This window comes from Giraffa tippelskirchi, chromosome 2 (genome assembly GCF_054371585.1).
Source record: "Giraffa tippelskirchi isolate mGirTip1 chromosome 2, T2T-mGirTip1v1.2.pri, whole genome shotgun sequence".
NCBI classification, from domain to species: Eukaryota; Metazoa; Chordata; class Mammalia; order Artiodactyla; family Giraffidae; genus Giraffa; species Giraffa tippelskirchi.
The window spans coordinates 95,984,361-96,008,265 of record NC_137276.1 but is presented as its reverse complement, the minus strand read 5'-3'; the positions used below and the strand labels follow the sequence as shown (position 1 = coordinate 96,008,265).

Sequence of the window (23,905 nt, the reverse complement as noted above, 5' to 3'; positions counted from 1 at the left end):
ATAATAGAGGAGTAGCTTTAAGTCTTTCTCAAAGTACTTGTCACAGTATAGTTGTTACCAGTCATTTTGTTATTGAAGTGCACAGAAAGCAACTTGATAGCCAGAAGGGTATTCTCAAAAATAATAACCAAGCTCATAGATACAGAGAACAGATTGGTGGTTCCAGAGGTGGGGTTGGGGATGGGAGAAATGGGTGAACTGTTTTGTTTTTGTAGTTTAAATAAATTGAACTAAATAAATGAAATTTAAAAAACTATTTGAGAAATCTTAAGACATGAAAATGCCACGTCAAAAAGTGGTCATATTTCTCATTGAGGAGTATGTATAGGAGTGACAGTTAACTTTTCTCTCGACAGACAGAATTATAGGTGATTAACAGGAATTAGAAAAAAAAATGTGGCTTATCCTTAAGGATTTTCTGCAGATTCTGTTTATACTTTGAAAATTATCAGAATTACTATTAAAATATAATTTAATAAAGCAAATGTAGACGTGATTCTTGAAACTTCTTTAATCCTTCCAGAATATGGCATTTCAGGCTGAACAAAAAATAAAAGCAGATATTTTGCGAAGCTTGAGTACTGAACAGCTCTTCCGGTTATTATCAGATTCAGATTTGAATGTGCTGATGAAGACATTGGGACTTCTTAGAAACCTACTCTCTACTCGCCCTGTAAGTAAAATCACCCCAGTTTCCAGATTAACTAGCCTGGCATATACATTACAGAGCACTGTGCTGCCTTCTGCTCTCATCAACATCTGCTCAGAAGTTATGATCCAAGGACTGCCCCTTGCCAGAGAAGCCAGGAGTTGATATTTAGACCTGTTACCTTCCTAGGTGTTCTGGAGCTGCTTCACCATGTGTCCACCTGACCCTCCACTCTGCACTGCCTGTCCTGTCTCCCTGTTGGTCCTACATGCTGGATGGGAGCCTGCCTTTGTTGCTTTATTCTGACTTGGTTTGCCAGCCAGAATGGGTTTTCACATCTGCCTAAATCACTTATCTCTGGGGATTGAGCTTCTGTCCCTTGAGAGACTCCTCAGTGCCATCTCCCTGCCCACATTGACTGGATTGACCTCTAGAGGTGTCACCATGGAGAGCGATGGGCATATGTCAGAGCAGGAGAGGCTGAGCCTTGCTGTGGGGTCTTTCTTGCTGTTCTCCATTGTCCCCTAAGCAGCAGGATCAGTGGCCTTCAGGCAAATAAAGAAACATGAGTAGTTCCCTTCTGTGTGCATCACTTGTGTTCTGAGTCCTTTCTGTACATTTGTGCCCCAAGAGAGTATTAGTAAATCTACACCATGTTTTCCAGGTCCCTGGCTTCTCCCCTTCCCCCATCCATTTTTTAAGCTTCCTTTCTATTTAGTATCTTTGGGCTCAAGAATCCTCAGTGATTGCAGTTCTGTTTTCTGTCAGCCCAAGTCTCTGCTATCTTCATCTTGAAGTCATCAACAGCAAAAAATTGAAGGCAAAATATAGCTTCACCACATAATACAGGCACACCTTGGAAATACTTCTGGTTTTGGTTTCCAGACCACTGCAATAAAACGAGTCACAAGAATTTTTTTGATTTCCCAGTGCATATAAAAGTTACATTTACACTGCACTATAGTCTGTTAAGCATGTAATAAGCATTATGTCTTAAGAAGAAAATGTATTGTTAACATCCTCTAATTAAAAAAGAATGCTGTTGGAAAAATGGCACCAATAGACTTGCTCCACACGGTTACCACAAACCTTCAATTTGTTTTTTGGTTTTTTTATTAAGTAAAAAACACACACACAATATATCTGCAGCATGCAATAAATTGACTTGAATTTGAGCAAACTCTGGGAGATAGTGGAGAACAGAGAAGCCTGTCATGCTGCAGTCCATGAGGTTGCAAAGAGTTGGACACAACGACTGAACAGCAACAACATACTTGTAAACACGGTTCTGTGGCCTCTGGTCCTATACACCATGGTGTTCTCTTTGAAGCAATTGTGTACTGTACTGTATTGTTTAACTTTTGGAAGCCTTCTGTTCTTTCCTATTGTCTTTTTCTTTGTTCTCCAGATGATAATTGTGGATTTCCCATTGTTTTGCAGCACATAGATAAAATAATGAGTACTCATGGAAAGCAAATTATGCAAGCCGTCACCCTTATTTTGGAAGGGGAGCATAACATTGAAGTCAAAGAGCAGGTATCTGTTCCCTTTTTTTTTGAGGAATATCTTTTGAGTGTGAGTACCAAGAGGAATAGTAGTTAGGAACCTTCTGAGTTACTCTGTTGCAAAAGATGGTGCTGAGTTCAGAAGTGCTATAGACACAGGAAGGGTCTGAAGGAAAAGACCCTCCACCACCCCTGAAACACTTTTCAAGAATTCTTCCTCCTGGAATGGAAGAAGACATGACCAGAGTCTATAGTTTTACCCTCTGTGTCATGCACTAATATACTGTCTATCTCTAGGGGGATGGGCACCTCTGACCATCTTAGAGTGAATCCTTTTCCCAGGATTCACATTTCTAGCCCTCCATATCGCTATGCTCTGAACCAAATTCCTGCAACTTCCTGATGAAAAACCCCTTATGCTGGAGACATCTTTTATTTCTTTACTCTCATACATCCCTCTTCCTTATTTATATCCCATACCCCTTCTTTCTGTTGTGTTTCAGTAGGGCGAGTTTAGGATAGACATAAAAGTACAGAGGCTGTATGTTCATTAGGGAACAGTTTGGGAATTACTTTTCTCTAGTTCCTGGGGTTTATTACAAGATTTTTAACATAGTATATATGAATAACATTTTGTCATAAAAGAAAAAGTCACCTGCACACATATTTTTAACACAAGATCTGAGATAATGGTAATGTTCAACTTCCTGACTTAAATGTTGGCTCTCTGGGTGTGTTCATCTCACATTTCATTGAGCTGCACACTTGCATGTCTAGAAGAAGCTTGCCCAAGGTCATCTGTGCAGAGTTGGACCCAAAGTCTAACCACAGGGCCCACTTCCTTACGCTCTGTGTTCCCGAGGTAAAGCAATTCATCAGGCTTCAGAAGAGCAGCCCAGGGGGCAAGAGTAGTAGGACTTGGGAGCTCTGTTGGAATTTGTGAGCAAAAAAGGTGATAGATTTGACAAAGTGATTTTAGACAGACATTTTAGGTGATTCTTATTGAAATTCAGTAATGAACAACTAATGTTTTTTGATGAACAAAAATTGAACACAGAAAAACTATGATCTTGTAGGCGTCACTGAAGTTAGGGTAAATGAGATTCGTTTCTAGAACACAATAAAGAAGATGCAGTGTTCAAAATAAACTATTCTACATGGAGAACATAGAAATTTGTCTATAAAGACAGCTCACCTAGAGAGAATTCCACTAACTTGAAAAGCGAAGCAAGGTAGAAAGGTGAGGCAAGATTCAGATGGGGGCAAACGAAAAGACCAACAACAATAAGGTGTTTTGGCAGAATCCAGTGATACCCGCTCATACAGGTTTGGGTAATGGAAAGTGTGGGTGACTGTGGGGAGGCTTAAATTGCTTTTTAGCTAGAAGTTTAATTCTTCTCAAAAGAATCAAAGATACATTCTCTTTTTCTATTTTATTGAGGTATATCGATATACAATAAGGTACATATACTTAAAGCATACAGTGTGATAAGTTGACATATGTATATGCCATGAAACAATCACTGTGATCAAGATAGTGAACATATCTATCTGTCCTTAAAACAGGAACACAAGAAGTGTTCCATTTTAACCACTCCTATTCGGCATCATACTAAAACTGCATTATCCATTTCAGGGGTTTAGCACACTGTTTCTACAAAGGGCAAAGTAAATATTTTAAGTTTGCAGGCTATACAGTCTCTGTAGCAACTTCTTAACTGCGATGTTGTAACCTGAAATCAGGTATAAACAATATGTAAGCAAGTAGACGTGGCTGTCTTCCAGTAAAACTTTATTTACCAAAACAAGTATTGGGTTGGGTTGTATTCAGCCCACAGGCCATACTTTGCCAATTGTTACTCTGTATCACTGATTTCCAGTTGTTCACATGAAAGCATGTGTGTGTGTGTGTGTTGCTTTTATCTCTGCTCCCTAGCTCATGTGTTAAATTGGCTTGGCCCAAGAACTAATCAGTCTCTTTAAGATTTGGTTTCTTGTCTCCATCAGAATACTCACAGTAGGAGTGTGTGGGCTTGAGAGCAGAACTGTAGCTCATTCTGCCATGCTGGACAAGCCTGAGGATGCGTGGGTGTATTCTAACTTGCAAGAAGGGAAATCACTTGGCTATCTTGCTGGCCTAGTCTATTTTGAGGGCTGTTTCCTGAAATCCTCCCTTATATCCCTTGTCCTAGTAGGTAAGAGAGAGGTAGTTCTTCCCTAGGTGAGTCTAAATTCTTGTCCATAGTTAGAGTCCAACCCTGTTTTTCCCCTCAGTCCTGAAAAGTTCAAGGGTGTTGTGCCTGTCAAGACTTCTGACAGGCTCACCATGTATCAGGTCACTGAAATGTGACGTCTTCCTCAGGTCATCTCTCTCCCACTTGTAGGCCATATCAGGGTCTCCTCATTATGATATAAGCACCCTGGAATAATAGTCCTCCAGTGCCTTGGATCATAAATGGTCCATTTTCTGTTTCCTGTATCCTAAGGACAACCTCAGTACTCACTCCTTAACAATCTAATCACTGTGGTGTTGTTAACCCAGGAAAAATAAGACCATATACCCTTAAGATATCTGAGGGTTTGGGCCATAGGAAGAAAACATCCTCCTCAATTAGCTATAACCTGTAAGCTTAACTAACTAAAGTCTAGCAAAGAAAAAGTTTAAAATTGGAGAAAATATATTTGAATTCAGATCCCATCCCCACCGCTGGTCACTTTTCTTTGAGTGATTCTTTTCTGTGCTCATGGACTTGGTGTTGCTTCCTCCAAGAAACCTTCCCTGGCCCTTCCTTGCCCTTGTGTTATCACACAGATGGACTTCGTGTTTTCTCAGTTCTGTTTTCACCTCAGTTGCACCACAGTGAAATGTAACTGTGTGTTTGCCTTTGGAGTTAAGGGGTGTGTCCTGTTCCTATCTCAGCCTGTTGCCCAGTGAAGTGGGCAGAGTTCAGGCACATTACAGGTGCTCGGCCAGTGTTTGTGGGATTGCTGGGGCTGGCACTGGCTCCGTATCCCTGCCACAGGCCCTTCACCTTTATCTTAATCCCTGCCACCTGCTGGTCTGGCTGTGAGGATGTAACAGCTGACAAGAGCAGGCTCTTCTTCCAGTACCAGGGTGGGCACTGTCCTCAAGAGTGCCAGCTGGTACAGGCTCCCTCCACCCTCCACATTAGGCCAACCTAGACCAGCTCCTGCACACATTTTGCTTCCCTTTCTGTTCCTCTGGTAGGGTTCCAAAAAGTCAAGAGGTCCTGGTCTCATGAGGCTAGTGGACAGGGTCAGGTCTTTATCCAGAAGGTCATGGGCTTGGAAACAAGTAGCATCTGGAAGGAGGGGTAGGGGGAGTTATAACACCTATGAAGCTTCTACCCAAGAGGCTACCGCTTTGAAGAAACCTTGTGGGTTAGTAGTAATAGTGCCTCTTTTTTTTTTTTTTTTTAATAGTGCCTCTTAAAAATGAAATTTTCAAGAAAATAATAATAAATTACGTTTTCCCTTTGAATTATGTGATAACATGACTGTGGCTGCCTTTGCCTAGCAGTGATGGCTTATGCCCAGAAAGAAGCCTCTGAAACATTTGGGTTCTCGTCTACCTAAGGCAGACTTTTCTTAGGTGTGTTTACTGTTTTGGGCAGTGATGTTAGGGGATAAGAAATCAGGGCATTCAGAAGGGAATGTGTGAGAATCAGGAACATGTACTGCAGGTGGGAAATTGCCCAAGTTCTTGAAAGAGCTTGAGTCTGGGGACTTCACTTTCCTGACCTCCCGCCCTTTGTTCCTTTCCAGACACTGTGCATCTTAGCCAACATAGCAGATGGGACAACGGCAAAAGAACTTATTATGACCAATGATGACATCCTGCAGAAAATCAAGTATTATATGGTAGGCCTTTGTCCCTTGCATGACTCTACACTAGCTCCACATTAGAAGGCGAGGACAGGTAGCACTGCTAGCTCAAAACAAATTGTGCAGAAATTAAACAAAGAATAGACTCCTCTGTAACCAATTCCAGAAATCCTCTTCCATCCTGAAAAATGAAACAACACCAAGCCCTTGAGGCTTGCACCACTGGGCAGTGTTCCCACTCGTCACCCCATTTTTCACCCTGTCATCTGATTGCACCCTTTTTACACAGTGAAGAACTTGGGCCCTTGGCCTTCTCTCAGCGCCCCTAATCCTGTCTTCCTTCTCAAAGCTTCAATCCTGTGCAGATGAACCCTCTAGTCTCTGCTACCTGTGGCTCTTGTTCTTTGACCAGTTTGCTTTCAATCATAATCTGCTACCTACTTGTAGACACCTCAGCTATGTACTGCCAAAGCCTTACCCGGGATCTTGTCATCACCAGAAACTGCCCCTTGCCAAAATCTGGAAGTTAGACATGCTTCCTCTCTTCATTCTGTCAGTGTCTCCTAGGGACACCCTAACTGTGGATGAACCTGTCTTCTCTTTGCCTGCATGGCGGAGTTAACAACTACAGAGAAAGGCACAAAACCAGGTAGACTGGTTTCTTGTTAAATTCACACCCATGTGTGCACTCAGCACTGCTTGGTGTCCTCCTTTGCTTTGCCAGCATGCTGGGGCCTCCATTCTCCACAAGAATAGGCTCTTACCTTCTCATTCTTTAGACCCCACCTCCTCTCTCCCTCATCACTCCTAGGGGTGACCTCACCTTTTGTTTTACGGAGGAAATCGAAGCCAAAGTCCTTCAGTGGTTCCCTATTACACCTTGAATAAAATCCATCCTCTCCCCACCTTTTGATGCCTGTGAAGTCCTACATGACCTGGCTTATCTGTGCCCCCAGCTCCTTTCTTTCCCCTCATACCTTTGTTCACTAGCGTGGCCTCTTTTTGTTCTTCAGAGAGGCCGTGCATATTCTTTCCTGCCTCAGGACCATCACACATGCCCGCCCCTCCGCCTGGAGCACTCTTCTCCCCATTCCTTCATGGGGTGCCTTCTCACCTATTGGATCTTAGCTCAGCTGACTCTTCCTCCTGGACTCTTGTCTGTGTAGATTATTCTTTGTTACTGCATCCTGTTGCTTGTAGAGCACTTAGCTCAATTATCACCCCTTATAGTTGTGTGTTAGTGAACCTACTGAGCATAAGCTTCACGAGGGCAAGGATTGTGTCAGTTCTGTGTACAATTGTATATCTGTCACCTTGTACAGTGCCTAGCCTTTAAGTATATGCTTGGTAAGTGTTTGATGAGTAGAAAAGTACAACTTCAACCAGGAACTCCACTACCTTTCCAATACCAGATCCACGTAGAATCGCCATAATCTTTTAAAGGTTTCTCTGGACTTCCCATGCCCATCGGGGACACCTGTCTCTCTGCTGCTGTTCAGAGCCAGACTTCTCAAGAGCATCTTCTGAATGTGCTCCCTCCTTCCTCACCTCTAAATTCACTCTCTAGCCCACTTCATCTGGCCTCCACCCCCATTCCTTAACTCAAACTGTTCTGGTTAACGTCACCACTGACTCCATGATGCCAAATCCAAAGGCTAGTTTTCTTTCCTCATCTTACCTCAGCTGGCTCTTTCCTCCTCCTGGAAACATTCTTTCCCCCTGGCTTCCATGACATTATGCCTCCCTACTTAGCCCTGGACCCTCTTGTCTTCTCTTCCTCATATGGTCCTGAGATTGATGGTTCAGTACCTCTGTTGCATAGTGGAGGGACCTTGGAGAGACTGTTGTTTTGCCCCTTTCCTCACAAGATTCTGATTTAATAGTTCTGGGGTGTAGCCTGGGCATCATCAGTGTTTTTTTAAAGTCCCCCAGGTGGTTCTTACATTTAACCAGAGTTGAGAACCATTGGTTTAGGGAGCCTCATCCACTCCCATGGCTTTTACTGTCATCTCTATTCTTTGTTTGGTTTCTGGGCTCCAGTTCAGATAGATTAGTCATTAAAGTTTTTACACTGTCATTATAGTATTATAGTATTTACATTGATACCAAGCAATGAAAAACATAACAACATGGCCTTCAAAAGCCTTGACAAGAAGCTACTCCGATGTGTCTACAGTTTTACAAATGCTGGTTCTTTTCTTCATGAGAGGAGCAAGATCCAAGGGCCACATGGAGGATTCACCTCCAGCCTAGACCTCTCTTCGGAGCTCCGGACTCACATATCCTCCTGTCTCCTCCGCATCTCCATGTGGCTTTCTGAAACCTCTTGACATTGATGCTTAAAAATCAGTTCTTAAGTGTCTCCCCTAAACCTGAATTTCCCCCTCCTGACCTTTTCTGTCTCAGCATAGTGGCTCTGCCATCTACCCTGTTGTTCACATCTAGAAGTCAATCTTGATTTCTCCAGCTCCTTCACCTCATTAATCCAGTTTGTCAGTAGGTCCTGTTAGCCTTCCCTAAGACCCATCTGTATGCTGTTGACTTTTTTCTGTCACCACAACCCTCACCCTAGTTCAGGCCACAGCCTCTCATGCCCTATTGACCATAATAGCCTCCTAGACACCTCTGCACTGACATTCCAATCCCTTCAGCCTGGATGATCTTCTAAAAATGTAAATCAGATGTTGTCCCTTCACTGCTTAAATCCTTCAGGGTTTCCTGTCGACTCAGTGAAATCCATCCTTACTGTGGCCTACAGGGGCCCGCAGTTAGCCATGCCTACTTCTCCACATTTTACTCTGCTTTTCCTTCTCAGTATGCACAGCTTTACAATTTCTTCTTACCACAAACCCTTTCAGGAACTTTTCCTTCTTCTTGGCACCTCTTGATCTTTGTATACCTGGCACCTTCCTATTTTTTTTCTTTCTCTGCGTAAGTATTGCCTCCTTTAAAGAGATCTTTTCTGTACGTTTCACTTAAAATTAGTGAAAACTTCACCCTTCAGTTTTCTCTATCAAGCAATTTGTTTTCTCAAAAAATACCCATTGAGTGAATGCTGGATGTAAATACTTAGTGTTGTAATATAAATAAGTTTGTTTATTCAACAAATACTCATTCATGGCCTGATGCTGGGAGTAGATGGTGCGTTTTATTCTGTTTTGCCTTAGTGGAGCCCAAACTGGACAGCTCTGTAAAAGCCTTGGCAGGTAGAAGGGAAAAAGAATCACCAGCCATAGAATTCTAATGAAGGAAACCACATCCTTTGTCTCTGCTTAGTTCAGATACAGTTTTACATGGCAAGAAGAGTCTGTCCCGGCCTTCAAGAAACTGTTGAGCATATATTATGTCATGGTATTTCCCAGATATGCATGAGTTATTTAAGTGTACTGAGAACTTTACTTTTTTTAATTGACCAATTGAAAAATCATCTGTATGAACTTCCCTGGTGGTCCAGTGGTTAGGACTCCATGTGTCCACTGCAGGGTGCAGATTTGACCTCCAGTCAGGGAACTAACATCCCACATGCCACATGGTGCAACCAAAAAAATCATCTGTAAAGATGTTTAGGGTCCTCTTTCATTTAAGAAAAAGCACTCTATATGGATAAATAATAACTTAAGCAAAAATGGTTGTACTTTCAGTACATGAAGAGAAATAAATGAGAGTTTGTTTTAGAAGAATAAGGAGCCTCCTTAAGAATAGTAGAGACTCAGTCAAGTTTTTTATGCTGTTCCTAGAAAAACAGGAGTAATTTGAATCAGATAATCAGTAGCCAAAGGGATAAATATTAAGTGCACATCCATCCAGTTGATTGGCCCTGAACGCTTCCTGATGTAGACAGAGAATAGTCAAAAGCATGGACTTGTCCTAGGCCAGTGTTCCTGTGTGTATGGGTTGAGTGATAAATTGCAGACTGCACCTGTGGCCCTTGAGGTGTTTTGTTTGGCCAGCCAGAGGGTCTCTAAAATTTGAGTGTGGAGTCCTGGCAAGCCTTCACTCCCCAGTGTACCAGATTTCCCACCACTCTCTGTTGTCTTTAGCCCAACCTTTTCTCCCATTAGCACTAACTTTGTACTCCTCAAGACATTCAGATTTGAGGCCCCTACTTCAGACTTTTAGGCTATTGGAATTGCTTGTGGTATGTTACAAAAAATTACCTCAAATGAGAGTACCTCCATTTTTTTTTTTCTGTTTCTGCATCAAATAGGGTCATTCACATGTCAAATTGCAGCTTGCCGCTATGTTTTGTATATCAAACCTCATATGGAATGAAGAGGAAGGTAAGAGATTGGTGAGATTTGTTCTGAAAAAAATTATGGAGAGGAAGGTGTCAAACAGGAATGGCATCAGCTGCCCCAAAATCCTGGGTAGAGGCACCACTCATTGGGCCCCAAGTACCCAACAAAGTCTCCTAGGTCTGAATGAGAATCTGCTGGCCTAGCTAACATTGAGTCCCCACCTTGGAGTCAGCACTGTTCCAGAGTACTGAGCGTGGAGATTGGAGGAGACCCTAGAGAAGTGACAGCCCTTGCCCGTGAGAGAGCTGAGGAGGAGGATGGTGAGATGCACTTGAAGATGAGAGGTGAGGGTGGGCAGGAGGGTTGACCTTTCAGGGTCTCTCTCTTTCAGGGAGAGCACATAGAAGGACCACAGGCAGGTAAGCTTAATGGAGAAGAGGGTGGTTGGTGAGAAGGGAGAACTACACCGTGCCTGGTGAGGCGACCAGTGTGTGAGGAGGCTTCTATAGTGCTCCACCTTGACTGTGCATTAGAATCACCCAGAGATGTTTGCATCAGCCAATTAAATCAGAATCTCTGGGGGAGGGCTCCAGGCATAAGTGGGTTTTTTAAATTTCCCATGTGATTCCAATGAACAGCCAAGGTAGTGAGGAGCACAGTGGGCCTCAGTGTTGGATTGGCTCCATGAGCATCACCTGAGGGACTTTGTGAAATGCAGACTTCTGGGCACCACCCCTGGAGATTCTGGTTCACTGAGTCTCGAGGTCAGCGCATGAGTGAGTCACTGTGGGCTCCTCAGTGAGGAGGAGTGTAAATCTGGAGGAATTACGCTTTGCAGTGGGTCCAGAACAAAGCAGAAAGAGGAGGAGCTGTGCTCAGCGTGCGGGCCAAGAGACCACGTGCCAGCCCAGGTTCCAGGGAAACAAGCTGCCCTCAAGGAGGTCCTAATCTAGTTGGAAGATGGGACAAAGCAGTGTGGAGTTGGAGCTGCCATGGTCTGAGAGGCAGCAGGAAATCAGAAGAGAGTGGGAGGGAATTGAGGGGGTGGGAAACAAGACTGGTTTGGAGTAGGAAGAGCCTGGCTAAGTCTTTCCAGAAAAAAAGTGATGAAGATGAGGCCTGATGACAGGGCCTTGTGCCCAGCCGAAGACTCTGACCTTGACCCTGTGGTCTGTGGAGAAACTGATCCAGCAGCAAAACCCAGGGAGGAGGGTCTAAGAGGCCAAGAGACCAGTTAGAACACTGTTGGAGAATCCCGGCACGAGGAGATTGGGTTACACTGAAGGGAGCCGGTTTGGGGGTGATGGAGGGGGCAAGAACACTGGTAAGGCTCCAGACTGTTGGCTGTACATTAAAGAGAGCAACGGCCTGGGTAATGTTCCCAGTAACCTGCTAGCTTTCGTCTCTCAGGCTCACAAGAACGCCAGGATAAATTACGAGACATGGGCATCGTAGATATTCTACACAAACTGAGTCAGTCACCAGATTCAAACCTTTGTGACAAGTGAGTATCAAAGTTAAAGGTCCTTGCTCTGGGGTATGTTGAATTCTTTGATGAAAGAGTTTAAATTGCTTAGTAAGCCACAGGGTCAAACTCAAAGTCTTTTAGATTCTTGGCTTCCCTTTTTAGTAATCTGAGCCAACTGTGTGGTATGGTAAGAGATAAACCAATAATTGGCAGATTATTAAAGATTTTCATCTCACTGTGAATGAATGTGAGCCTGGGCCACCATAATGGGAATCTGGAAAGGATCCTGAGGCCATTCCCTTCAGTCTCTTGATCCGTAGAATAGAAATGCGTGTGGCCTTTTGGAGAGCAGAAATGAAGGCCAATTATAAAAGCATTCATTAGCTCAGAACCTCACTAAGTGCCTGCCTTGTGTCAGCGCAGCCTGGCTGCTGGGGGTGCAACTGTGACCAGTAGGGAGTCCCTGTCCTTAGTGAGCTCACTGTTTACTAGAGGAGGCGAGAGTCACAGTCTGAGACCCCTCTAACCTCTAGATAGCCAAGAATATTTTTCCTGGTTGTGAACACTTCTTATAATACAGCCTTCACTTTCCAGCTCACCTTCATCCTGCAGACTCTTGAGCAGGTCTCAGAGTGCTCCATGGTCTGGCCCTGCCTTCGTCATGCTTCCCTGCCCCCATGCCTACTCTGTGCTCCAGCCACACCTGCCCACTTAGAGGATCACCCCTTCATGTGTTTACACATTCTGTTCCACCAGATTTGCCATCCCAGTCCTCTCTCCTCTGACTTCCCATTCATTCAACAAGTACTTTTTTTTTTTTTTAATACTGACCTCTGCCAGGCATTGCTTCAGGCCTCACAGATATAAGGGTGAATAAAATTGATGAAGTCCTTGCCCTCGTGGAACTTACGTTCTAGTACAGAAGACAGACAATAAGCAAATGAATATGAAATGTGATCACAGATGAGAGGTACTGAAGGTATAACCAAGATGAGGGGATGGAAAGTAAGAAAGTTTCTTGTCATATAGATTAGTCAGTAAAAGTCTCTCTGAGGATGTGACATTTGATCTAAGACCTGGATGAAATGAGAGGGTCTGCCCAGCACATGTTTAGAAGAATAGTATTCCAGACAGAGGGGACAGGGGGTTCAAGATCCTGAGGCAGGAATAAGCTTGAGCATTCAAGAAACAGCAAGACTAGTGGGACTGGGGGAAAATAAATGGGCAGGAGAGTGAGAAGAAGTGGACACAGGGAGGCAGTAAGAGCCTTGTAGGCTGTAGCATGAACTTTGGCTTTTATGCAGAGTTTAATAGGAGGTCATTGGAGGGTTTTGAACAGAAGAGACAGTATCTGATGTGAATTTTTAGAAGCTGGTTCTGGTGGCTCTGTGGGGAATGGTTCACAGTAGGGCAGGAATGGAAGCAGGGAGACCAGTCAAGGCTGTTGCAGTTGTGTTAGGTGAGAAGGGAGGGGGGTAGTGGATGGAGTATTGAGAAGTGGTTGGATTCAAGATTTAATATAAAGGCAGAGCCAACAGATTTGCTCATGGATTTAATGTAGGATGTTAAAGAGAGGAAAGGAAAATGCCTGGAGTTTTAGCCTGAGCAACTGAATAGAGGTCTACCAAGATGGTCATTTGCCAAGATGCCAAGAAGAATAGAAGAGAAGGATAATCAAGTCTTGGAGAATCAAGAGTTGTCATTTAGTGTGCCAGCTTTTGGATGCTATTAGCTGTCCAAGGGACTCAGAGGAGAGGGGCTGAAGATATGGATTGGGATAGTATATCAACCGTGGAGCTGCCTGGAGTCACCTAGGGAGAATAAACAAGAGGAGAGAAGACAAAAGGGCTGAGGACTATGGACTGGGATACCCCACCTCCACCCCAGCATTTAGAAGAGAATGAAAAAGGTCCAGCAAAAAGTCAGAACAACCACTGGGAGAGGCAGAGACCTGGGCACATAGGTGTCCTGAGAGCAAAGGCAGAGAACGCCTGGACCGTGACCATCCATCCTTCAAATCAGTTTGTCACCTCTGTGGGAAAGTCTCGCCAGATCCCTTCTCCACCCTGGCCCCCACCACACTGTGTCATGGCTGTCAGCTTGCTTATCTGCAGAGGCACTTGTTTAATGGCTCCTTGAGTAAATGGCTGGGCCAGATGGCGCACACAGAGCTGGGCTCCTGCCTCCCTGAAGCTTACTATCCAGTGGGTTAAAGAAGACAGATCCCCAAGCTGCTGCCCAGATGAGTGTCCCATCGAAGGCACATCGAAGTCAGGGCGGCGCATGCTGAAGGCAGGATTTGAGCTCCACCTTGAGAGCAGGAACCTCTGCCTCCACAGCAGCAGTAATAGACTTTGTCAGCCCATCTCTTCTAGCCAAGAGCCAGGCTGTTCTGAGGTTTTTTTCTTGTGTTTGTTCAGAAATTAAAATAGTTCTGCTTAAAACCCTCTCTGGAACGACCTGAAAAGAGACCTCACCAGCATGAAGTGGGTAGGTTTAAGCTCTGGCCTAACATTACTTAGACCAGTCTAGTATTGTTTCCCAAAATCTGCATGGCACATATGTTGTCAGCATTTCTTAAACCCCATGAAAAGAATCAAGGTCCAAGCTACTCTACCTCAGTCCATTTAAGCAAAGGTGACCTTACCTTAAAGCCATCCATTGGAAAGACTCCTTAGATAGTAATAGGTAGCAGAAAGATCAGGAGGGCACAGTCTCTGAGGTCCAATATAATCAAACATAGCCAAACCGTTAGAAAGATCCACAAGGAGTCTGATTTGGCAGTTTTAAAGAGTAATGCAGAATTTTGATCAAGACCCTCACGTAGACATTCCCACCATGACACAGTCTATGATCTAACAGCAACATCTCCAAGGTTCTTTCTGTCTTCAAGGCTGTGTGACCTTTTGACTTTCAGACACTTAACAGATGTGTAGCTATTGCCAACTAGACCTCTCCACCCCAGGCTCAGAGGGCCTCGGGTTTGTGAAGTTGTGGCCAATGAGAGGTAGCCTGTGGCATTATTCAGAAACTGTCTCCTAGGAAAATGACCTCATAGAACCCAGCTCGCTCATAATTTAGAATGGTTTCTATGGAGCTTTCTATTCTAGTGGATTGGCCTGCTTGCAATGATCATCTTTATAGTCTTAAATAATTGCAGGAGTATCCCTGAGCTGACCTCTTTTAAGACTACAGATTGTATCCATTACTACACCAGAGAAACTGTGCTTGAGTCCAGCTTATTGCATGCCCTGTCTGCTTTGGTATACAGATAATAGTAACAGAAAATTTTAGCCTTTTCTTCCCACAACTTAGAAGGGGAAACAGACCATTGCTAAACCTGACTTCCACAGTTGCAGCCTTGACCAAGCGCATGATGGGAGAGTAAAGGAGGCCTTCTCAGTCCCAGCTCAAAGGAAGGCACTTCTGCAAGGATCAGGACAGGTTAAGGCATGGCCTACGTTGCACAGTTTCCTCTTCAACTAGCTACCTTCCCCAATCACCATAAAAACCCACATCAGTCAGTGACATCAGGCATGATGTGAAGAACAGGATAAAATCGTAACCTTCCTTCCTCAGTTTTGAGCCATGCAACAGCCTCATCCCATGAGCTCTTGGCCCCTCCCATGCACTTTCTAATCAGCACCTACTCACCCCTACCTGGGTCAGGAAAACTATAGAATGTCCATGAGTTGCAGCAGCTGTAAGGACAAGAGCAGGACCACAGGAAGGGGATGTAGCCAGCATGAGTTTGCAGTGTGTGCTGACCACAGATCTTTGTCCCTTATATAGTAGGTGCTCCGCTGGGCTCACCCCAGTTCCCTTGGGGGAACCTATTTTTTTACTTTTCCAGCTGCCATCTTTGAGCCTTTATTACACTTCTGAGATGATGGCTAACAGGAACTCTGTGATTCCAGGGCAAAGACGGCGCTGCAGCAGTACCTGGCGTGATGAGAACACCCCGGGCACCTGCGGGCATCCCACATCCTTGTTAAAGGAAGTACAGGAACTAGCCTCATTTGATTCCTTCTATTTGCACAAGTCACCTTGGACTGCAGGGAGCTGTTTTGCAAAAGCAATTTGGTAGGCTTAGATCTCAAATTCATCTTGAGAACATTTTTTTGAGGTAGTAATTTCCTCAGAGGACTATTGTGTTTTGTTTTGTTTCTTTCTGAGCTACCTGGACTCTTTATTAGAACAATCAATTATTTTCCTCTGGACCTACAGTTTTTTGCCTATGCTGCAGCCACTTTGTGAGTGAGAATGGATGTGTGTCTGCACACACACAGGTGTGTGTGTGCGTGTACGCGTGTGGACAAAGGTCAGAATGAATGAATGTGTGTGTGTGTGAGGGATACCTCAAAGTTTTCTTTTCTTATTTTGTGTGAAAATCTCTTTTCTACAGATTTTCCAGGGTTTAAGCATTGCTTGCTGTATAAAAAAAAAAAATTACTGAATTATATACAGTTTGAATGAAATGTTATTTTAAAAACAAAACAATTGTTAAGTGTTCCATAAAGGTTATGTTGAATTTTGGTCAGATGAATATTTGTAAGTAAAAAATATATGCATTTCTGAACCTCAACTTACATAGATTTTCTTTATAAAAAAAAACAAAAAACAAAAAAAAGAAAAAGAAAAGGTTGGCTATCGTTGGCCTGAGTAACAGGCATGATATATGGTGCTGTGCAAAATAGTAAGCTAGCATCTTACTGCCGTCAATATCAGCAGGTACAGAGCCTCTTTTCAGCCTAATTCAATAAGCTCTCAGGCTTCCAAGTCAGATGGACAGGTTGGAGTGGAGTGAGGCGACAAATACAGACATCAAAGGGAAATGTAACTACTGATAGTGGAAACCCAGCCATGACTGGTGGACTACGCTTGGCAGGAACGGGGCACCAAGAGCCTCCCAGCTGCCCTAAACCCTGTCACTGGTGTAGCAATAGATGGCAGGATTTAGATCCAGTCATGGAAACTTGTGCTCCAGCTGAAGTAGGTCACCACTTCCTGGAAACAAAGTCCAATCACCTTGTGCTTCCTGAAGCAGCATATATCACTGTGAAACTAAAGAATGTCCTACAGACACATCTGTAGGAAGAAGCAGAGAACAGAATAGTTTAGAAAGCTGTTTTTCTCTTGGCTGTACTCAGCAAATTCTATATACTTGTCACTCAGGACTGCTATTCAGTGTGCTTTTGTAAAGTGAGATGGAAATTTTAGTAAATGATGCGGCTAAGATCTTTTCCTGCATGAAGCCCAAAGCACTGACGTTTGAGAGAAGGGAAGGGGGTCCCCTTGGGAGGACCGAAGATGACAGCTTTTTCCAGTCAGGACTGCTTTGCCCTTTGGCAGCCCTTAGCTTGGTACCTGCTCCAACTTCTGGGTCAGCTTCAAGGTGAACTCAACATGATTACTCCTGACTGTTTGAAGGTACAACCAACCTTCCTTTTCCCTTGGCTATAAGAAGTTCAAAGTCATCGTGGCCAGGAAGCAGGGTCTATGCTCAGAAGCTTGCCCTGAGTGTGTGCACCCGATGGGCTCCCAAACCCGCCTGCCATTCCTGACAGAGCTGCCGACGGTGCAGCCACTCCATCACCAACCTGCTCCTTCCTTGGAAGATTTAAATATGTTTGATTGCAAATGAATGTTTTTAAAATGTATTTAATGCTATTTTTTTTCCCCCTGTTCTCAACATGACCACCCAAGATTCAAACACAGAGATTTCCAAGTTGTATTTTTTCTTTCAGAACATTATTGACTTAAAAATAAATCTGTCCCAATAGGGACTTGGGTTTTGTGCAACCATCAGTGCTAATGTGCAGAAGCCAGTTTAAAGAAAATGGAGTGTTCTGGGGGGTAAAAGCCTTATTTAGGCCCACTCACTGACATTTCTAGTACTGAGAAAATATCCTTGGTTGGCATTTGTAACACAAAACACTATAGAGTTGGTATTTTTAAGTACCAGCTAAATATAAATAAACCAATAATGAATTGCTGAGACAATCTTGAACCCAGATAGCATTAGAAAGCTGAAAGCCCAATGAAATGACACTTTGACACTTAAACTCTGTGGATAAATCTTGCCTGTGGCTATAAACAGATGGTCAGAGGAAAAGTGCTTTATGATAATTAACTTTTCTGATTTGAATGAAGGAAAATGTATTTATTAAAACAAAGCTGTTTGCTGCTTTATGCAGATGCAGTGTTCTGTCTGCAAGGAAGTGGGGGGAATGGAACGTGGGCTTGTGTCTCCACCCAAGTTCTTCACTAAGCTTCTCGCTCTCTCTAATACTGCATTCTGTTTCTCCTTTTGTGCCCTGATTGTAACCCAAAATTTATGAACTAGAAAAGAATGTCCAATTTAATAAGTTGCATTTTTTTTCCTTAAGCACTTTATGCAGAACAATACATGTTCTTCTGGTAGTGTTTGGATAATTTGATTTTAACACATGCTAATAAAAGCCAAGAAAAAAGCATGGCAACTTCTAAAAAGGAGTCTGTTTTCCAAATATCTAGAACAGTAGGAAACATTAGAAGGTAATATGGACTGGCTTTCAAAACCCGGGATTCTTGATGAGTGAGAAGTGGGAAGTGACTGCATTTCAGAGCTTGAACTAGTGCCCTAGGGTAACTGCGGCTTCCGGGAGCCTCTGCAGCTGTCTGCGGCCCCCTTTTCTGCTTACAGGTGCCCACTCCCAGGGCTTCCCCTCCATCCTCTCCTCTTCTCTTTCTGTATGCCACTCGCCCGCCACCACCCGCTGGACTAAAGCCTGGAGCTTAGCAGATGACCACCTGCACAGATGCTCTGCATTTCCAGTGTGCTGCCTTCTTGCTCTCCTCCCCCATGTCTAAAACATAGGGGCACACCACCTGTCTCTTGGCCTCACTAGAATCGGAGAGAAAGCCAAGGATGCCTGCCCTAGAGGGTGAGGGGAAGATGCTGAGGTGGTTGGTGGGGGCGATTCCCCTGCCACAGGGAGAGCTTGGCGGTGAGGCCTGGGAAAGCAGGGACTGACTCCAGATCCTGCTGGAGAGCTGACAGAGAAGTCCCGGGACCTTGCCACCTGGGGTGGGGCTAGTGCTGCCCCGGTCCTGCCCCTGGCACTGACCTCCCTCGGTGCTGGGCAGGAGGCATGTGTCCATTCCCAGCCTGAGGAGGGTATTGGTCCTGACCTGGCTTCAGGGCAAGCTGAGGGAGCCATGCTATGGCCCCCCAAGTGCGTTCCTCCCTCTAGCCCTTCAGTTCCTGGCCTTGGCCTTGGCTCTGCTGGACAGTCAGCACCCTGGCTGAGTGGAGAGCCTGAGACGGTCAGGCCACCTCCTTAACTTAGTGGGGCTAGGCCTGCCGTCCACCCTGTCGGGTGCTCACACCCAGGAGAAGCCTTAAGGCCTAAAACAGTGCCCATCCGGCAGGCCCGGGGTATCTACCAAGGATTTCCCTCCTCTGTTGGTGAGCAGACATTTCCATCACTTTCAGGAGCTTCTCTTCTTCTCTCTCCACCCCACCTTCATTCCTTCTGCCAGGAACCTTCTGGACTCTGAGAAAAGAAGCACCCTTGTAATAGAAGGAAGGGGTGTGTCACTATACCTCCTACCCCAGTGCTGTCACCTATGTCCTCCTGCTTTCCCCATCCCAGCGCTGCCATCCCAGCCACATCCTGGGAAGGCTGAAAGGTCATCACAGACGCCTACACACACAGGCCAGTCCCTCCACCTGCTCTTCCCTCCCCTGCTTTCGGAGGCCTTGGTCACTCCATTTCTCACCTCTTCTCTCTCCAGTGATGGAAGCTTGGCATCCCAGCTTCTGGGGAGACCAGATAGCTGTCAACTGGGTGTACCCCAAGCAGCTCATTCAGAGCCAAACAACACCCATGGTGTGGGAGACCAAGTGTGGGGCTCTGGAGCCAGCTCAGAGGTGAGCCCAGACTGACAGAGCTGCCCCATCTTGAGACCATTCACAAAGGTCAGAGCACAGCCCCTTGGTGGGCTCTGTGTCGGTGGGGGGGAGGGGGTGTCTGCTTTGGCAGAGTCAACTTTCCTGAGAGTCTGTCAGGGAGGGCTCCACTGAATGTTCTCATGGGGTCTGTACTGATGGTGCTGAGTACGACGGGCAGGCAACTTTCCATCCAGAGGTGACCTAAGGTCGTGGGAAACACCAAGACTCTACACATGTATATCACGAGATTGTCAATACCGAAATCAGATTGATTATATTCTTTGCAGCCAAAGATGGAGAAGCTCTATGTAGTCAGCAAAAACAAGACCAGGAGCTGACTGTGGCTCAGATTGTGAATTCCTTATTGCCAAATTCAGACTTAAGTTGAAGAAAGTAGAGAAAACTACCAGACCATTCAGGTATGACCTAAATCAAATCCCTTACAGTTATACAGTGGAAGTGACAAATAGATTCAAGGGATTAGATCTGATGGAGTGCCTGAAGAACTATGGACGGAGGTTTGTGACATTGTACAGGAGGCAGTGATCAAGACCATCTCCAAGAAAAAGAAATGCAAAAACGCAAAATGGTTGTCTGAGGAGGCCTTACATATAGCTGTGAAAAGAAGAGAAGGGAAAAGCAACAGAGAAAAGGAAAGATATACCCATCTGAATTCAGAGTTTCAAAGAATAGCAAGGAGAGATAAGAAAGCCTTCCTCAGTGATCAATGCAAAGAAATAGAGGAAAACAATAGAATGGGAAAGACTAGAGATCTCTTCAAGAAAATTAGAGATACCAAGGGAATATTTCATGTGAATATGGGCACAATAAAGGACAGAAGTATGGACCTAACAGAAGCAGAAGATATTAAGAAGAGGTGGCAAGAATACACAGAAGAACTATACAAAAAAGATCTTCATGACCCAAATAACCATGATGGTGTGATCACTCACCTAGAGCCAGACATCCTGGAATGCAAAGTCAAGTGGGCCTTAGGAAACATCACTACAAACAAAGCTAGTGGAGGTGATGGAATTCCAGTTGAGCTATTTCAAATCCTCAAAGGTGATGCTGTGAAAGTGCTGCACTCAATATGTCGGCAAATTTGGAAAACTCAGCAGTGGCCACAGGACTGGAAAAGGTCAGTTTTCAGTCCAATCTCAAAGAAAGGCAATGCCAAAGAAAACTACTGCACAATTGCACTCATCTCACATGCTAGCAAAGTAATGCTCAAAATTCTCCAAGTCAGGCTTCAACAGTATGTGAACCAAGAAATTCCAGAAGTTCAAGCTGGATTTAGAAAACACAGAGGAACCAGAGATCAAATTGCCAACATCCGCTGGATTATCGAAAAAACAAGGGAGTTCCAGAAAAACATCTACTTCTGCTTTACTGATTATGCCAAAACCTTTGATGGTGTGAGTCACAACAAACCATGGAAAACTCTTCAAGAGATGGGAATACCAGACCACCTTACCTGCCTCCTGAGAAATCTGTATGCAGGTCAAGAAGCAACAGTCAGAACTGGACATGGAACAACAGACTGGTTCCAAATCAGGAAAAGAGTACATCAAGGTTGTATATTGTCACCCTGCTTATATAACTTATATGCAGAGTACACCATGCAAAATGCTGGGCTGGGTGAAGCACACGCTGGAATCAAGATTGCTGGGAGAAATATCAATAACCTCAGATACTCAGATGACACCACCCTTATGACAGAAAGCAAAGAAGAACAAAAGAGCCTCTTCATGAAAGTGAAAGAGGAGAGTGAAAAAGTTGGATTAAAGCTTAACATACAGAAAACTAAGATTATGGCATCCGGTCCCATCACTTCATGGCAAATAGATGGAGAAACAGTGGAAACAATGGCAGACTTTATTTTGGGGGGACTCCAAAATCACTGCAGCTGGTGATGGCAGCCATGAAATTAAAAGATGCTTGCTCGTTGGAAGAAAGCTATGGTCAACCTAGACAGCATATTATAAAGCAGAGATGTTACTTTACCAACTAAGGTCCGTCTAGTCAAAGCTATGGTTTTTCCAGTAGTCATGTATGGATGTGAGTTGGAGTATAAAGAAAGATGAGTGCTGAAGAATTGATGCTTTTGAACTGTGGTGTTGGAGAAAACTCTCTTGAGAGTCCCTCGGACTGCAAGGAGATCCAGTCTATCCTAAAGGAAATCAGTCCTGAATATTCATTGGAAGAACTGATGCTGAAGCTTAAACTCCAATACTTTGGCCACCTGATGCAAAGAACTGACTCACTAGAAAAGACCCTGATGCTAGGAAAGATTGAAGGTGGGAGGAGAAGGAGACGACAGAGGGTGAGATGGTTGGATGGCATCACTGACTCAATGGACATGAGTTTGAGTAAGCTCTGGGAGTTGGTGATGGACAGGGAAGCCTGGAGTGCTGCAGTCCATGGGGTCACAAAGAGTCGGACACAACTGAGCCGCTGAACTGAACCCAGTGTCATAGGCCTTGATCCCAACCTTCTACAGCCTGACTCATCCTTGTGTCCCTGGCCCCAGCCCCGAAGGCCTCATGCTACAGGCTGGAGGACAGGGTAGTGCACCCATAAAAGACAGTTTGTGGACACGAACTGTTCGTTTAGAGAGCTTCTTCAGGTCATAAGCACAAAGTCATCTCATGAGAAAACCAGCCATTTGCCTCATGGTGTAGAAGAACACAGCCTTTTCCCAAGCCACAGAGGAAAGAGTATGCCCAGGCTCAGTGCATTTACAAATAAACCAAAGAAGAAACCAGTAAGAAGGAGTAGCTTTCATGTTACTACTCACCGGAGTAGTGACAGTTATTGGACAGCTCCTGTGACCCGTGAAGGGACGACTAAGCCAGGCAATTGAGTGAAAGCTGGTGCTACCACGAGGAGCTCTCAGCTTTTAAAATTAGTCTTGGCGATTCCCTGGTGGCCCCATGGTTAGATTTGGAGCTTTCACTGCTGGGGTTTGATCCCTGGTTGGGGAACCAAGATCCTACAAGCCCATGGTGCAGCCAAACAAAATTTTTTAAAAATAAAATACAATTCAGCTTTAGCCAAAATCAGAAACCCAAGAAATGGGGAGATAGGGGTATTAAGAAAATTAGTTGAACCCTGGTTCCAAATGTAACCCCCAAGCACTGTTTTCTGAACATGCTCTGATTCATGGAGAACCACAGATGGTGAATCAGCTTATTCCAGGACTGCCCGTGTAGCCAGGGTGCATGGCATGAATTAAAGCTGATTTATATCTGCCCCCATAAGCCCTGAAGTGTCACATCCAGTCCTGTTGCACTGATTTCAAGTTCACTGTTAACCAAGTTAAGCTCTAAAATTGTTTCATCCATGGGACTTCCCTGGTGGTCCACCAGCTAAGACTTCATTCCCAGTGCAGGGGGCCTGGGTTCGATCCCTGCTCAGGGAACTAGATCCCGTGTGCTGCAACTAAGAACTGCAATTGAAGATGCTGCATGCCACAGTGAAGACTGAAGCTCCCAAGTGCTGAAAATAAGACCCGGCGCAGCAAATATTTTTTAAAAAATTTTGTCTAAAAAATAAAATCATTTCATCCATAATGTAGATTTATTCCTGGGGAGGCACTGTCCTCTAGCTCAGTAAGTATCCCCTGAGATGACATCATGTCACAGCAGAGTTCAATGGCTGATGTCCATTTATTTTCTAAAATGTCAAAGATGGCCCCCCAAAAGTACATATTCCACATTCATACTGTTTAGTAAGGCAGGAAAGTGGATACCGTTATTTTTATTCATGCTGCTGCTGCTGCTGCTATTCATGAAGGATAGCTAAATCAAGAAAGTATTGGTGCTCAAAAGAGGAAGTTCCAGTTCCGGAAGTTTCCTTATGTGCAGCAGATATAAGCGTTCTGACTTCAGCTCGTGGCCTCACCCTGGTCATGGGCTGCCTCATCTCCATCCTCCGGGGAGCACAGCATTTTGCCGGAGCCCTCTGCTCCTTCAGCCTCACGTCCTGTGGGATGACAGGCATTTTGTAGGACTTCTTACAACAGCCCAGTCCCGCTCCCCCACCCACAGACTGTTCACCAAAGAACAGCAGAAAGACAGACGGTGAAGCTAGGGGTTGGGGTGGACAGGGCAGCAAAGAGGTCCTAGTGTGTGTCAGGGACTAGGGAAGAATTAGGAAAGGAAGTGACACTGGCTGAGCACTTGTGTCAGGCCCCAGGCTATGAGCTTCACAAGAACCCTCTGAGAAAGATGATGATTACGGGGCTGTAACAGGTCTCAT

The 23,905-nt window shown here is 44.6% G+C and overlaps 2 protein-coding genes and 1 long non-coding RNA gene across 19 annotated transcripts in view; 1 reads left to right on the top strand and 2 right to left on the bottom strand.

Annotated features, from left to right (window-relative positions):
* The window catches only part of ARMC8 (armadillo repeat containing 8), a 103,398-nt gene extending 85,975 nt beyond the window's left edge, over nucleotides 1-17,423 (top strand). For 8 of the 17 annotated variants that reach the window (XM_081574117.1, XM_081574114.1, XM_081574116.1 and 5 more), the window contains 6 exons: nucleotides 524-673; nucleotides 2,090-2,185; nucleotides 5,941-6,036; nucleotides 10,208-10,280; nucleotides 11,649-11,742; nucleotides 15,624-17,423. In XM_081574117.1, coding sequence (XP_081430243.1) covers nucleotides 524-673; nucleotides 2,090-2,185; nucleotides 5,941-6,036; nucleotides 10,208-10,280; nucleotides 11,649-11,742; nucleotides 15,624-15,657 — 543 coding nt within the window. In that variant the 3' untranslated portion in view covers nucleotides 15,658-17,423. Of the gene's footprint in view, nucleotides 1-523; nucleotides 674-2,089; nucleotides 2,186-5,940; nucleotides 6,037-10,207; nucleotides 10,583-11,648; nucleotides 11,743-15,623 lie in introns of those variants that run through there. The other 9 variants (XR_014077998.1, XR_014077994.1, XR_014077996.1 and 6 more) reach the window with 4 other exon arrangements.
* On the bottom strand, nucleotides 497-14,708 carry LOC145539849 (uncharacterized). Its single transcript, XR_014078000.1, has 2 exons — nucleotides 14,354-14,708; nucleotides 497-1,538 (listed from the first exon to the last, which is right to left on the bottom strand). It is a non-coding gene; the product is annotated as an uncharacterized LOC145539849 (long non-coding RNA).
* A 5,948-nt stretch (nucleotides 17,424-23,371) lies between the features above and the next one.
* NME9 (NME/NM23 family member 9) overlaps nucleotides 23,372-23,905 on the bottom strand; it is a 31,472-nt gene continuing 30,938 nt past the window's right edge. Inside the window, exon 12 of the mRNA XM_081574119.1 lies at nucleotides 23,372-23,629. Within this exon, the coding sequence (XP_081430245.1) occupies nucleotides 23,532-23,629 (98 nt within the window). The 3' untranslated portion in view covers nucleotides 23,372-23,531. The remainder of the gene's footprint in view (nucleotides 23,630-23,905) is intronic.